At 40.3% G+C, this 16,178-nt stretch overlaps 2 protein-coding genes across 2 annotated transcripts; both read right to left on the bottom strand.

The window, feature by feature from the left end:
• Positions 1–668: 668 nt before the first annotated feature.
• LOC138784126 (nodal homolog 3-A-like) lies at positions 669–1,847 on the bottom strand. The gene is made up of 2 exons (XM_069959640.1): positions 1,604–1,847; positions 669–1,327 (listed from the first exon to the last, which is right to left on the bottom strand). The coding sequence occupies exons 1-2, from the start codon at positions 1,845–1,847 to the stop codon at positions 669–671; spliced, it is 903 nt and encodes a 300-aa protein (XP_069815741.1).
• A 5,704-nt stretch (positions 1,848–7,551) lies between these two features.
• LOC138784117 (nodal homolog 3-A-like) lies at positions 7,552–9,824 on the bottom strand. The gene is made up of 3 exons (XM_069959635.1): positions 9,596–9,824; positions 7,916–8,643; positions 7,552–7,704 (listed from the first exon to the last, which is right to left on the bottom strand). The coding sequence occupies exons 1-3, from the start codon at positions 9,822–9,824 to the stop codon at positions 7,552–7,554; spliced, it is 1,110 nt and encodes a 369-aa protein (XP_069815736.1).
• Between the last annotated feature and the right edge of the window lie 6,354 nt (positions 9,825–16,178).

Below are 16,178 nucleotides of genomic sequence, written 5' to 3'. Positions count from 1 at the left end.
AAACCATCTGTTAGTATTTCTATTTTTATATTTAACATATAAATAAAAACTATAATATGCCATAAATAATAATAATAAAAAAGGCAAGATAAAATCTAGTCTTCATCTCATGTCTTAACGGTGTCTTTATTTTCATTGCATACGCTTCTATGCAATTCCTCCAATTGATTAGGTCTAAAACAAAACAATAATACAATCAATTAGTGCAAATATAGTTACTTCTGGCGCACAAGTGAAATAACATCTAAAGGGTGATTTTATTCAATATCTCTGTGACCATTGAGATGGATAGATGCTAGAGAGGAGCGAACTTCGAGCATGCTCGAGTCGATCCGAACCCGAACGTTCGGCATTTGATTAGCGGTGGCTGCTGAAGTTGGATAAAGCTCTAAGGCTATGTGGAAATCATGGATATAGTCATTGGCTGTATCCATGTTTTCCAGACAACCTTAGAGCTTTATCCAAGTTCAGCAGCCCCAGCTAATCAAATACCGAACGTTCGGGTTTGGATCGACTCGAACCCGAACCTGGTTCGCTCATCTCTAATTGATACATAAAATATATAGATACAGATATTTTGTAAAGAATACATCAATAAAATAAATTTTAAGGATACGTAGTTAAAATTATTTTTACCTTTAGTCGTGGTTTAGTCTTTGTAGTTTCCGTTAGTAGAGCAAGACGGGTCCCTTCCCACTAGAGTGCAGTCCATATTTTGGTAACACATCCTTGGAGTCCACCATTCTGTCCACTTGTCTCTGTGAAGGTCTGTGCTCTTCCTCTGTCATGGGGTAGACGTTAATTGGAGTATCTGTCTGTATATCATTTCTGGCCCTCATGTGTCTCCGAAATGCAATCATCTTCATGGTGTTCACTGCCAACTTTTTGATGAAGCTGGAAGTTTTAGGTTGAGAAAATGGCTTATGCTTAATGAAGAGCACAATGATGGCTTGATCTGTGCTGATTTCATGGAGGGAAACATCTCGCTTCTTGATCTTTCTTGAGTGCTTGTGATGGGACATGTCCACCGACTTCACATCTCCATGGTTGGTCAGTTTCTCTTCCTCTAGAAGACTTTTCTGTATCATCTCAGTTACATTGAATGTCGCCCAGGAAGAATCCATATTGTTTGATATACTTGTCATGACGGATCCTAAGAAGAGTTTGTTGCCACCACGGTTGGCATGGTAGATGTCCACTGTAACATTGCCCGATTTTGTGAAAGGTGGAAGATGAACCTGAAGCTTGACCATTCGTAGCTCATCATTTCTGGGGACTGTGGAAAGGTCAAAAGTCACTGACCACCGATTATCCTCCACAATGAAATCTGTAAAGGAAATTGAGACATTAGTAATATCTACAATTCTGTTTTTACACTCTCAACCGATTATAACTACACTTCAAAAATATTAATAAATTAGTTATTTAGTTAGGGGTAAGTCTGCCCCAAAACAGTAAGATTACCATCCACTAAATATTACTAAATGTCAACATGAACGCCAATTATTTTTATAAAATATAATCAGTAACTATCTGACAAATAATTATAAATGATAAAAACAAAAGGCATAAAATACAAGACTATAGTAAATCTTCTACTCACCTTTTGCAGTAAGACTCTGGACAGTATCCGACTCCTCCAAGATCTGTTTTTCCGGCTTGTTATCCTCCTTATTATTTCCCATAAGAGTATGATAGAGATGCATCATGTATAAAGGGATCTTAGCTCCATGAGGATGGTTGCCAGCTCTTGGATGAGACCTTGGTGGATGGAAAGGTCTCGCTGATATCAAGGAGATGAGCATCAAATAGGAGAAGATCTTCATAACCATCTCAGAAGAAGACATCTTCTCCCAATGTCTTGGTCAGGTAGCTGTGATTCCTGTAGTAGCTCAGGAAGACTGAAGTGATATCTGCAGTAACCCCTGACTTTATATATGGATCCAGAATGGACTGTATGGGATCCTCACACTTCTGACTCTTTGAAGAGTTAAATCCACACATCAATAGATACATGAGCGGAAATCAATCATCTTTATGATTATCATGCTAATTACACCGATAGGACCCTGATTGATGTTATACAACTGGTTTCTATAAGAGAACCATGATATCATGTTGATTACTTTTGGTTTCTGGTTGTGATTGATCAATGGTATTTGTCTGTATATCAGTAGGAAATGTTTTAGAATCTTATTTGCTTTTGTTAACTGTATCTATTTTCTAGATGCTATAAATGGTTCAAATGATAATATAATATAAAATAATATGTTATAGGTCATGTAATCAGAGCTATATATATATATATATATATATATATTTTATTAGTATTATTTTTTTAAAGTTTGTTATCTATTTATGATTTTAAATATCTATCTGTCTATATCTATTTATCATATTTATCCTTATCAATATCTATGTTTTTAATATTATTTGTAAACATATCTCATATCTATTTAGCTACATCCTTATTAGAGATGAGCTAACCTCAAACATGCTTCAGTCCATCCGAACCCGAACTTTCGGCATTTGATTAGCGGCGGCTGCTGAAGTTGGATAAAGCCCTAAGGCTATGTGGAAATCATGGATATAGTCATTGGCTGTATCCATGTTTTCCAGACAACCTTAGAGCTTTATCCAAGTCCAGCAGCCCCAGCTAATCAAATGCTGAACGATCGGGTTCGGATCGACTCGAACCTGAACCAGGTTCGCTCATCTCTAATCCTTATCTTTATCGTTCCATGTGTACTGTTTGTATACACTGTATTAATACTGATAGCCAATGGTGAAACCTATTTTTGATGTTATATCATGATTCTGTGAATGTAGTTTGAATTATGGGTTTATAAGTGGACAGACACTTTATGGTTTTGAAGTGGGATTGATTTAAAAATTATGATGAGGCATATGGTTGGGAACTTGATCTGTAAAGTGTAAGGTATGAAACTAGTTTTGTCTCCCATTATCTGTAAATTGTTGATTAGTTTGTTGCCATAACATACCTCTAATTTAACCTATTCTCATGTGATAGATCCACAGGAAAACATAGCAATACCCAATGGGATCTTTTGCAACAAATATTTACTTAAGAAATTAGCGACACTCACCACATATTTCAGCCATAATTTGTGATCCTGTGTAATAATTTGTGATTGTGTAATAGGGCCCTTACAAAGGCAAAAAGTGTAGGATCTGTATAGACCCTCATGAGTATCTGTAGTTCCAGCAAGTGAAATCACTAGGTACACACGGAATGCTGCAAGTTGGTAATAGCATTGCCTCCAGCCTGGGCACGCTCTCAGTGAACATTCCGATACTGTCAGGAACTTACCTTACCAGGGTCCTGCGGCGTCCTCCTCTGACTTGGCTTCGGCGGCCGGGACAGGAGCTGCCTGTCGGAGCCGAGTGACGTCATGGATGCCACGGGCTCACGTGACAGGCGCCGGCTGGCAACACAGCTGAGCGGCTTCTCTGCTCAGGCAGAGTGACGGATCGCTCTGCCACTCAGCCTGCAGTGACGCAGCTGTAGTGTAGCTGGAATCAGGAGGCCGGACCAATCAGCCTTTGATCCGGGCTCCTGATCCAGTATAAATAGTAGTCAGAACCAGCATCTTATTGCTGGCTATTAGGTGAACTCCTGGTCCCAGCTTTCCTGTGTCTATTCCTGCGTACCCCGTCCTAATTCCCTCTTACTGCTCGACTTGTGATCTGACCTCCTGCCTGAACTGTGACTATCCTATTGTATTGCTGATTCTGTACTGCGTTGCCCGTGTGGTTCGACTAGGCCTGTTCACTACTCTCTATTGTGTTTTATCTGTGTGTCTTGTTTAGTGTGCCACATACTTAGCGTAGGTAACGTCTTCATGGCCGACTTAGGCAAGTAGGCAGGGACAGTGGGTGGGTCCAGACCTAGGGCCCACTGTCTAATTGTGTTTCTACCTTCCTGCCCTGACAATTACTCTCTGGATTAAAGTGTCACTGTCGTTATAACTTTCAAAATCTAAATAGCAGGGATGTGATATAAAGCAAGCTTGCAATTTACATTCATTATTATTTTTTTGTTGTTGTTATCAATTCTTTAACCCTTTAAGGACGGAGACAGTTTAATTTTTGTGCTTTCATTTTTTCCTCCTCATGTTAGAAAGGCCACTGCGCTTGCATATTTCCCCCTACAGACCCAAATTAGCCCCTTATTTTTTGTGACATTAATTATACTTTGCAAATACAGACTTAGGGGGAGTTTTATCAAACATGGTGTAAAGTAGAGCTGGCTCAGTTGTCCCTAGCAACCAATCAGATTCCACCTTTCATTCCTCACAGAGTCTTTTGAAAATGAAAGGTGGAATCTCATTGGTTGCTAGGGGCACTTTACACCATGTTTGATAAATCTCCCCCATAATTTTTCTATAAAATATGCAGCAAAACCAGAAAAAAATTATATGTTCAGTGAAATTGGAAAAAAGTTGCAATTCCTTTTATTTTGAGGGGTTTTGTGTTTACGCCGTTCACCCTATGGTAAAACTGACATGTTATCTATGTTCCTTAAGTCAGTATGATTACTTTGATATGTAACTTGTATAACTTTTATATTATTTGATGGCTTTTAAAAAATGAAAACCTTTAAAAAAGGGGTTTAAAATTGCTCTATTGCCATCCTTACAACGCTTTTAATGTTTGGTCTATGGGGCTATGTGAGAATTTATTTTTTGCGCCTCGATCTGTTCTTTCTTTTGGTACCTTGTTTGCTTATATGTGACTTTTTGATCACTTTTTATAACACTTTTTCTGGATTTGATGTAAACAAAAATGTGCAATTTTGCTATCTGGCGGGGTTTTGCGCTTGCGCCATTTACCGTGCAAGATCAGGAATATGATAATTTGATAGTTTGGCGATTACGCACACGGCCATACCAAACATGTTTATTTATTTATTTTTATTTATAAAATGGGAAAAGGGGGGTGATTTAAACTTATTAGGGGAGGGGATTTTTTTATTAATAAAAACACTTTTTTCCCCCACATACATTAATTAGAATCCCCCTGGGGGACTTCTATATATATCTCCCATTGAAATCAATACTGTGTATATAATAGAGCAATTATCCATCAGATCAGTGCTCTGTTATACTGCAGCAGACCAGATACAAGAATGCAGAGGCGGGATCAGCGTTATTCCGCCGCTGAGTCCTGGCCGGCTCAGTACAAGGGACTTCCCCTCCACAATCACATTGTGGGGGAAGATCCCCCCACTAAACACCAGGAAGAGGGGGAAAACTACTATTTAAATGCAGCTGTCAGCTGTAACAGCTGCATTTAAATAGTAAATTAGCCTGCAGCGGCGATCAACCACGTCGGCTAATACCCGCGGTCCCCAGCTGCACATAGCAACCGGAGACCGTGGGCTGCAGAGAAGGCGCATGCCGGGAACCCTCTCTGCTTACCCTTAATGGCCGCATGAAGGGTATACCTGTCATGCGTCGTTAAGGGGTAAAACAAAGCTGAACTTTGTCTCCTGAAAAGCAGCTTTTTAGTCTTGTGCTGGTTGAAAAAAAAGCGACTAAACATGAAGTCTGGCCAGTACAGAGAGTCATGGCTCAATATGTCCATCAATCACATGACTGCCTGCTCTGTGAGCGCTCAGATGGCCTGGGAAACACGGAACCTCCTGTGTTTAGACTCTGGAAAAAAAAGATTCTAAACACAGGAAGTGTCATGTTTTCCATGATAACTAAAAAAAATGTAAATTGCAAAATTGCTCTATTTGACATCTACTGTTGATTTAAATTAAAGTTGTAATGACAGTGACACTTCAAAGGATTTACAGTACAGGAGATTACACGCTATCCATTGAGAACAAGATGTTGAGGACACAAGTAAGTTGAGATGACAACACACATACTAGAACTACATTAGGTTTTATTATGCTTTATGTTATGTTTCATTTTTGTTTAAATCCCGTATCTCCATCCACATACAGTCGTTACCTACACTCCACCATTGAGTTTTAAACCACCATGGTATTTTCCAACGCTGAGGTGCTGGGTTCACATCCCACTAAGGACAACATTTACAAGGAGTTTGTATGTGTTTGTGTGTGTTTACTCCAACAACGTACAGCTATGCAAATTTAGATTGTGAGCTTTGGGAACAGGGACAAGTTTAAGTAGCAACAAAATTTAAATTGCTAAGAAATATGTTGGCGCTATATATATATAGACACTAAGATCTTGTAACAAATCATGGTTGTGGGCACATAACCTGTATGGAGCCATCCAGTGCACCATTGCCTTCAAAAACTTATCTGTTTTTCTTCAGAAACAGTGCCGCTCTTTTTCCCTGTTTGTGTATGATATTGCATTGAAGTGGGGTTGTAATACAATCATGAACTGAGGACAGGTGTGGCATTGTTCCTAGAAGAGAGCAGTCATGTTTTCTATTTCTGGAGAACCCCTTTCAACTAGATATACATAGTAGGTGTGTCAGCTGCACCCACCAATTTGAGTAAAATAGGCCCATAATCTAATGTGTATCAGTGCCTCCTGACTTCCACTGACAGCTGTAAGGGGGAGGGGCATGTTGAATTTGAGCTGTCTAATCCCTTTGTTCCCTGGGATATAAGCAGCTGACAGAGAACACCATATTTTAAAATTTTTACAAAATTTTACACAGGATGAGCCCATAACTTTTTAATTCATTTTTTATGGTTCTTCGAAATTTGAAGGTTGCACAGAGCGATAAAACAGACATATGTATGAGCCTATAATGTAGAATGATAACCCCACCAATATAATAACATAGGCTTGTTAACTAGAAAAATATTTATTCATGTATAAATTTACAAAAAGAATTTCTAGAAATAAACTAATTTACCCATAATTTAATTTGGGACAGCAGTAAGTAAAACAATTCATAATTCATATACATTCATATAAAATGATCAATAATACAGTCTTTTCCAATATATCTTAATAAATCCATACTGAGTAGGGATGGTCCGAACCGGCCGAGGTTCGGGTTCGTACGAACCCGAACTCTCGGCAATGATTCCCACTGTCTGCCTGCTCCGTGGAGAGGGTGGATACAGCAGGAGGACCTCCTGGAAAACTGGGATACAGCCATAGCCATAGGCTGTATCCCTGTTTTCCAGGCGGTCCTCCCTCTGCATCCACCCGCTGCACGGAGCGGGCAGACAGCGGGAATCTGATGCCGAGAGTTTGGGTTCATACGAACCCGAACCTCGGCAGAACCTTCGGACCATCCCTAATACTGAGTAGAAAGTGAGAGAATCAGTTACACCTCAACATCGTTTATTGTATAATTTGTAATTTATTCTGAATTTAAATAAATTCTATCTCATTTATAAGCATAAAATTATCTGAAATCAAAGTCTTTAAATCAAGGATGGGGAACCTCTGGCCCTCCAGCTGTTGCAAAACTACAATTCCCATCATGCCTAGACAGCCGAAGCGTAGCTTCGGCTGTCCAGGCATGATGGGAATTGTAGTTTTGCAACAGGTGGAGGGCCAAAGGTTCCCCATCTCTGCTTTAAATTCATTGAAAGACGCACTCTTCAATGATCATGTCGTTATGGTGTCTTACAACAAGGTGTCTATCCTCATGAAACATCATGGACAATGGCTGCATCTTGATGGGAACACATGATGAACATTCCATTCTTTCAGAAGCCTTCAAATTCATTAAACTCTGTAAAATAAAAAACAGAAATAATATCATTATAAGGTTTCAATAAGGTCATGTAGTTGTAAAAAAGGATATGTAGGAAAATATTTTAAAACCTAAAGTCATAGTAGATGTAATAAACTTTTAACTGTTACATGTAAGCACTTTAAAATAATTTCAATATTATACTTATACTTCAAATTAATTTGCATAAAAAACTAAATTATATTTTTACCTTTACGTAGTCATGGTTTGTCGTCTTTGAAGTTTCCTTTAGTGGTGAATGACAGGTTCCCTCACATCGGTAAGCATTATACTTTTTGGGGTACATAACCCATCTGTCCCAACCAATTTCTTTGAAGTCCACCACCATGTCCACTTTTCTACAAGATGGTTTGTGTTGTTCTACCACAGCAGGGTACATACGTCTTAGATTTCCTAGCTGGCTTTCACTCTTGGTCCTCTTGTTACTACGTAAGCCAACCTTCATAGTGTTCATTGCAAATTTTCGGATGAGGCTTGGGGTGTTGGGTTTGGAAAATGGGTTATGTTCAGTAAAGAACACGATGATGGCTTGATCTGTGCTGATTTCGGGTAGAGAGACTTCACGCTTCTTGATCTTTCTTGCGTTCTGAGGTACATTTTTATCAGGCATGTGTACTGATGTCACATCTCCATCTCCATGGTCGGTCAGTCTCTTTCCCCACAGACTATTTTCCATCAGTTTTGTGACATTGAATGTTGTCCATGAAGTATTTTCAACATGAGGTATGTTTGTTGTGACTGATCCCAAGAAGAGTTTGTGTTGTCCATTTTTGATGTGGTAGATGTCTACTGTTATGCTTCTGGATGTTGTGAATGGTGGAAGATGAACGCGGAGTTCCACCATTCGAAGTTCATCAGTTCTTGAAACAGAAGAGAAGTCAAAAGTCAATGACCACCGATTCTCTTCCACTGTGAAATCTGAAAACAAATGTAAGAATTACTTTCTTTGTAATTGATAAGATACATTTTACTTTAACTCAAAAATAACTGGTTGACATTCGTCATCGTTTATCAACAAAATGATATCTGTGAATGCAGACTAGTATATCTGGTTGTGTTAAAAAAAAAATGTAGTTAATGTCAGGATGGTATCTTTGCGGAGCGTCATGCGTCCCTCTGCTCATGCTGTGCGGCCGAGAAGGTGCTGATTTTCTTGCATTCTGTTTCTGTGTTTTGTTTTGTAGTGTGCGAACACTGGTTATTTGCTCACCTTGAGAGACACGCCCGACTTTACCTGCTGAGTTCTGTCTGGCCATGTCAGGGTTAATCTGTGTTTTGGTTCTGCTGTGACTGACAGGTCTTCCTGCCAGTGGATCTGTTTTGTTCTCAGCTGTCTGTGCTTGGAGTTCAGGGGGATGGTCCAATTATGTTCTGGATCAGAACCCTGACCTCCTATATAACTACCTCAGTCTGGGATATCTTGGCCGGATATTGAGCTTGTTTCTGCCTGGTTCTGTGTTTGCTATTCTTGCTCTGTTGATTCTGACTATTTTTGCCTTGTATTCTGACTATCCCTGCTTGCTGCCTGCCCCTGACCATATTGCCTGTTTATTGACCTTGCTTGTTGGATTGTGTTTTTGTACTGCGCTGCCCGATTGTTGTGACCCGGACTGTCGACCATTCTTTGTGTTTTGTCTGTCTGTCTTGTCTTTGTGTCCCACCAAGCCAGTACAGGGACCGCCGCCCAGTTGCTGCCCTAGGGTTTAGCCTAGGGGGGCAAGTAGGTAGAGTCAGTGGGCGGGGCTGAGCTTAGGGTGCACTGTCTCTGTGTGTCTGGTGTCACCGGTTCCTGACAGTTAAAATATAATTAATAATTAAAATATATGAAGAAGCTAAAATCTATTAGACTGTAATAACCTGTGTCACTCACCTTTTGCAGTATGGCTCTGGATGGTATCGGACTCCTCCAGAACTTGAACCTCAGGTCTTTTAAAATCCTTATTGTTTCCCATAAGAGAGTGATAGAGGTTCATCTTATATAGTGGAATCTTGACTCCTTGCCCATGGTGATCAGCTCTTGGTGGTAGAAAGGGTCTCCCAGAAACCAAGGAGATGAGCAAAATATATAAGACAATCTTCATAGCTTTGGAAGTCGCCATCCTTCCCACAAAGTCCTTGTCAGCTTAGTTCTGGGAGTTCTGACTGCTGATGTGCTCCTGGAAGACTGGCGTAAAACATTCTGTAGTCCCTGTTCTTATATAGTGGTGAGAACTTAGGTTACTTGGATTTTCACACCTTTGATTCTTTTGACATCAAAGGATTATTCACCTGTTAGAGATCAATCATCTTTATATTTATCATGGTAATTAGACTGGTGGTAGTAGTAGTATGGGTGATGTGGATTTATCAAATATGGTGTTTGTAGTTTCTTTTTGTTTGGGAAGTGTGAAATATATTTCTTGTTTTTGCTTTTTTAACAATAGAAATGTATGTAGAATTGGTTTCTTCAGAGAACACATTTATGATCAGGCTTTTAATTGAAAAGTTTGTATTCTGGAGTTTTATCCTTAGACCAAACTACTTTTGTATGTTGTATAGGCCTTATGCCCATGGTAGTGCTGCATGTACCGACCCATATATATGTGGAGTAGGGCAGTATGGGTATATCACAGAGTCATGTGCTGTCTTCACGAGATAATTTATTAGCCTCTTTGAATTTTGCTATTAGGAAAGACTGTAATATAGTAGTTTTGTATTGTACCATATTTTTGCATCAATGGGAAAATATATATGTTTCATTATTTTAGCAATGGGTAGTCAAAACTCTCAGGACACCCTTTATTTCAGAAATGAAAGAAAAATGACATCTCAATACCCCAGAACGTAATGATTGAGGAGGCCTATCTTTTAAACTATGTCTGGAACATGGCCGCCATTTTGAAAGTTGCCATAATGGATCAAGGGCAGTTTTTCTTTTTTGTTTTAGGGGGCCCATATTAAACACTAAGGGGGGCATTTATTAAGTCCGGCGTTTTTTACGCCGGACTTATAAATGCCCCCGCAGCTCAGGCGCTACGGGGATTTATGTAGAGGCGGACTGCCTCTACATAAATCCGGTGCGCGCCGGTGCGCACCGCCGAAAACCTACGCCAGCTGAGGACTGGAGTAGGTTTTCGGCGTACATTTGGGCGGAACGTATGGTAAATCGCGCGCCCTCCGTTCCGCCCACTACACGCCACCTTTCCGCCCCCCTGGCGTACTAGGCGGAAAGTGCCGATTTGAGAATATTTTATTCGCAGATTGGCCATTTGCATATAAAAAATACGCAAATCGTCACTTTCCGCCGAAAATCATCCGTTCGCCGGATGATACATGTGGCCCTAAGTGCTTGTGACACCCTATGGTTTGGGGTATAGAACCTCTATGGAGCCATCTAGACTCCTATTCCTTAAAAAACATACCTGTTTTCCTTCAGAAAGCACCACTCCTGTCCTCGGTTTGTATGTAGTTTCATATTGAAGTGAATGGAGCTGAGTTGTAATATCATGCATAAACTGTGGACAGGTGTGGTGGAGAAAAGCAGCTGTGTTCTAATCCGGATAACCCATTTAGGCTAGATGCACAAATTGGAAGTGTCAGCTAAACCCACCAATTTAAGTAATATCGGCCCACTATCTAATGTTTTTTTTTGTTTCTTCTAAATGAATTCAAAGTTTATAATATATAAAGCCCTGATGTATCACATAAATGTAAGACAATAGAAATGTATGCAAAATTGGTTTCTACAGAGAACAGATTTATAATTAGCTTTTTAACCCTAGAATGCATAACCATAAAAATCTACACTTTCACATACCTGGGGCCTTTTAGGCCCGTGTGCAAATAGCATGGAATAACTCAAATAAAAATACTTTTCAAAGTTTATTTTAAAATTGCAAAGTAATGATGCATTCCCACTAGTGCTGGTGTCTGCCAGGAGGGGATCTGTAATGGAACTGACCTCCTGGTGACCCCAGCTAAGGCTGGTAAAATCTGGGCATTCCGGCAGCCTTAACTGGAGCATCAACATCTTTGCCACAGTAAATCAGACCATTCATTCCATAACAGCTTTCAGCATCACACATCCAGAAAAATTTAATACCATATTTAGCAGGTTTGCTGGGCATATACTGAATAAATTCGCAACGTCCCCTAAATGCAAGAAGTTGCTCATCCACTGTCACATTTTCACTAGAATGGTAATGCTTTGTACAGTTCTTGATAAAAAGATTCCAGATGTAGCTAATGGGGGCAACAGTAAAGACAAAAAGAAGTAGGATCATGTAAACCTAGTACGGGCCTAAAAGGCCCCAGGTATGTGAATATGGGGTATTCACAAAAAAGAGTTGTTATACCGAAATGCTTGTAACATAAAAATATATGAACAACTGGAAATGACTAACAACTATATACCTGAGGAATACCTAGAGTTTCGGAATTCTAACTAAAATAATCTTGCAGTAAATAGAAAACAATTAACAGAGCGGGCCTGCGAGGCCCCAGGTATGCATTCTAGGGTTAATTAAAAAGTCTGTAATTAGGAGTTTGATGCTTAGACCAAACTACTACTACAAATGTATGTTGTATATCTTAGTCCTCATGCCCCTGGTAGTTCTGTATGTACAGACCTATATGGAACCACATGAAAGGTATCTCACTTAGTCATGTGTTGTTTCCATGACATTTTTTTGCCCCTTAAAATTTAGTTGTTTGGAAAGATTGTCATATGGTAGTATTGCAGTGTACCACATTGTTCTGCATCAATGTGAAAAAATATGTGTTTTTAGTAATGGATCATTTACCATTTATTATTGCTAGGTGACATATATATCAACCAACCATAATAAAAAAATGTATACAGGAAGAGTCAGAAGTCTCAGGAGACCCTTTTATTTTAAAAACAAAAGGGAAAATGACATATGTGAATATCCCAGCATCTAAAAAAATTAAGGCGGCCTATCTTTTAAGCTATTTGTGGAGCACGGCCGCCATCCTTAAATCTACCATATTGGATTAAAAATCCAGTTTTCCAATTGGAAAGTGCCCCCCATCAGACATTAGACACTAAGGGGGACATTTATCAAACATGGTGTAAAGTGAAATTGTCTCAGTTGCCCCTAGCAACCAATCAGATTCCACTTTTCAATCCTCACAGCATCACTCCTGCCCTTCGTTTGTGTGTAATTTTGTATTGAAATAAAAAGAGCAGAGATGTAATATCGTGCATAAACTCAGGACAAGGGTGGCATTGTTTCTGGAAGAGAGCAGCTATGTTTTTATTCAATCCTAGATAACCCTGTAATGGCCCAGAAAGGTATTTATTGTCAGGCGTCTGGAGATGTATTGTTGCTATTGGCAACCTTAGACAGTCTGTATTGGGACCTATGTATTTGCTGCTTTTTCCTAACTCTCTTATGGAGATAGTGTTTTCTGTCATATTTATTCAATATGTTATGTATTAATCGCTAATAATACAAGTGTTGAGCTTGATCAGTGCTCCTCCCCTGCAACCTATCACACTCTAGTGATTGGCCAGGGGAAAGCTGGCTCCACCCACCTTTTTCCCCAGAAGGGCTGTGTGTCACATCTAACCTCCCTACGTCACCTCAGTAATCCTGTCAGACTCCATCTTCATCCCCCTAACCTGTTTCCAGTCAGCCATAAGGACTAATACGTGTCTTCAAAGTCTCAGCAGGACATCCTCTGTATTTATTAGTGCCTACTGTTGGATTGGTGAAGTGATAGAGGGTCTCCCATTCACCGTCCACATCTTCCTGGCTTCCAAGTCAGTGGGTCCATGCATCTTCCTCCTACATGATAGCGAGCGTTGACAGCGTCAAGTCTCTTCAGTAACTTCAAGTACCTATTCACACGTACCTTATAAAGGCTGGAAAACCGCAAAGTCCCTGGAACAGGTCTGTCTACTTGAAACCCTATTTATCCACCAAGTCTAAGCTATAGTTAGGAAAAAAATGTGTGCATCCGCAGCTTCATAAAATTCAGTAGCTTTATTCATCGTCACAAAACATAAAATAACAAAGTAGTTAAAAGACACGCCGACAGGTTGCAGGGTGAGAACCCCTTAATCATGGCAATCATAGCAAGGTTACAACTGATTTAAATACAGATCGGATGTGACGTTGAACCGAAATGGACCGCCCACCAAAAGGCTACATACACCTGAACGTCCGTCCCAGGTAAGTCACATGACTGTTTACAACACACATAAAAAAATTTTTTTTAACAAAGACATATTAAACAAGCATAAACTCAAAAGTGTAACAAACAAACATGTTAGTTCAATAAATGTAGTATAAGTCAGTTCTATAGTTTAACCCTTTCGGGAACCTGGTATTGAGATTAAGGATCCACAGCGCCTCCCTTTTCCTAACCATGCGTGTCCAATCACTCCCGCGTTTTGGTCTATTGACCCTTTCAATCGCGGAAACTTTTAGACTGCTCGTGTCCCCTGCGTGACACTCAACATAGTGTCTAGCAAGGCCTGAGAGTGAGCGAGTATTATGGGATGAAATGGACATTTTAATATCAGATAGGTGTTCTCCAATACGGGTTTTGAGTTTCCTGATACTAGACCCCACGTACTGCAAGTCACAAGTGTGCAACATACACGGTGTGGGAGGAATTGCAGTTGAGAAAGGATCGGATCCTGAAATCGCGGCCCGTACTGGATGACACCACTGTCGGCTTTTTAATCGCGTAGCGGCACATACCGCATCGCGGTACCGCACATGGAAAAAAGCCCGTGGTTTTAAGCCAATTTTGTATATATGGCTGTGAACCGTTTCCAATGTCGCTTGGAGACAACAAATTACCCAGAGTTTGACCTCTACGTGCAACGTATCTTACCCCGTTGCTTAGGATCTGTTCACACTTAGGATCACAAAAAAGTAATGGTAAGTATTTTTTTAAAATATTCCGTATATCATTGTATTGTGGACTATAATTCGTTGAGAAAGTAATGTCACATTTATCATTAACATTTTTAGTCTCGCACGTGTGTGAGTTATCACCTCTATCTTGTAGATGGTACTCCCTATCCTTCTGTTCCGCTATGTGACGAGCCCTCTTAATGACATGATTTTTATATCCCCTGGCCTGGAGTCTCAACTCCAGATGTTGTGCACCCATTAGGTAAACCGCACGATCTGAACATGTGCGGATAAGTCTAATAAATTCCCCGATTGGGAGATTCCTGGTGACATGGGGGGGGATGACTGCTTCTGGCATGCAGCAAACCATTACCCGCAGTGGGCTTGCGGTACAAGTCATTGGCAATTTTACCATCCTTAAAGTGCAGTTTAACATCCAGAAAGGAAATGGACTTTGGCTCAAATTGTGCCGTGAATTTTAAATTAAGAGTATTGGCATTAAGATAACGCACCAAATCTGTGGCTTGACTCTCTGACCCTTGCCAAACCAGGAGGAGGTCATCTATATAGCGCCCATACCAGGTGATGACACCTAAATAAGGGTTATGGACACTATACAGAACGACCTCCTCCCAGTAGGCCATATATAAATTGGCCAGGGAAGGTGAAAAACTAGCGCCCATCGGGCAACCAAGTATCTGCAGGTAAAAATCATCAAGGAATTGAAAAAAATTGTTGGTCAAAAGAAAACGTGTAACAGTGAGGATATAATCCGATAACTCCCTGCCGTAGTTGCTATACTTGCCAATGTGGAAAGCCAGGGCCTGGATGGCCATGTCATGAGGAATATTAGAGTAGAGAGCTACAACGTCACAAGAAAGCCATGACGCGTTCTCCATAGTAGGTAGCGTTTCCACACTGGCAAGCAAGCTTTTGCTGTCTCTGACATATCCCATCGTTCTTACTGCAAGAGGTTGGAGCAGGTCATTCAACCAAATGCATAATCTTTCTAAGAGAGAACCTATGCCAGAGACAATGGGGCGTAGAGGTGGTGGAAACTGATTCTTGTGGGTTTTTGGTAAAGCATGGAAAATGGGCACTACAGGAAAGGGAGGCAATAAATATTGTCGTTGTTTGTCATTCAAAACCCCCACCTCTACGCCAGTGTCTAGTATATCAATAAGGCGGAGTCTCACTGCATCGGTAGGGTCAGTGGATATACACCTGTATGTGGTACGGTCATCCAATATACTTTTAACTTCCCTGATGTAAAGCTCTCTATCTAGGACAACTACCGATCCCCCTTTATCTGATTTTCTTACGACAATGTGGGGGTTATCCGCAAGGTCTTTTAGAGCGGCTCTTTCTTTTTTAGTGAGGTTATCTTTATTGGGATGTGCGTCAACACCGGGTCTATTACTCAGCTCTGTGAGAGCTTCTTCGACCCTGTGCTGAAACACATCCATAGCCGGTATCCTGGACTGTATAGGGTAATACGTAGGGTTGGGTATGGTGAGGCGATTACCTGTGTCCGTCAGCGGATTCGACAGAGACATAGTGTCAAACTGTAAATCAAGTAAAGAT

The sequence above is a fragment of the Dendropsophus ebraccatus genome, chromosome 1 (assembly GCF_027789765.1).
Source record: "Dendropsophus ebraccatus isolate aDenEbr1 chromosome 1, aDenEbr1.pat, whole genome shotgun sequence".
Classification (NCBI taxonomy): Eukaryota; Metazoa; Chordata; class Amphibia; order Anura; family Hylidae; genus Dendropsophus; species Dendropsophus ebraccatus.
The sequence above is the reverse complement of the archived record's forward strand: the minus strand, read 5'-3'. Positions and strand labels throughout refer to the sequence as shown.

Excerpts from the sequence above, each read along its gene's own strand:
- LOC138784117 (XM_069959635.1), bottom strand. The coding sequence starts at position 9,824 with ATGGCGACTTCCAAAGCTATGAAGATTGTCTTATATATTTTGCTCATC. Across the intron at positions 8,644-9,595 it reads CCAGAGCCATACTGCAAAAG|ATTTCACAGTGGAAGAGAAT; the intron begins GTGAGTGACACA and ends ATTTGTTTTCAG. Across the intron at positions 7,705-7,915 it reads CAAACCATGACTACGTAAAG|AGTTTAATGAATTTGAAGGC; the intron begins GTAAAAATATAA and ends TTTATTTTACAG.
- LOC138784126 (XM_069959640.1), bottom strand. The coding sequence starts at position 1,847 with ATGTCTTCTTCTGAGATGGTTATGAAGATCTTCTCCTATTTGATGCTC. Across the intron at positions 1,328-1,603 it reads CCAGAGTCTTACTGCAAAAG|ATTTCATTGTGGAGGATAAT; the intron begins GTGAGTAGAAGA and ends TTTCCTTTACAG.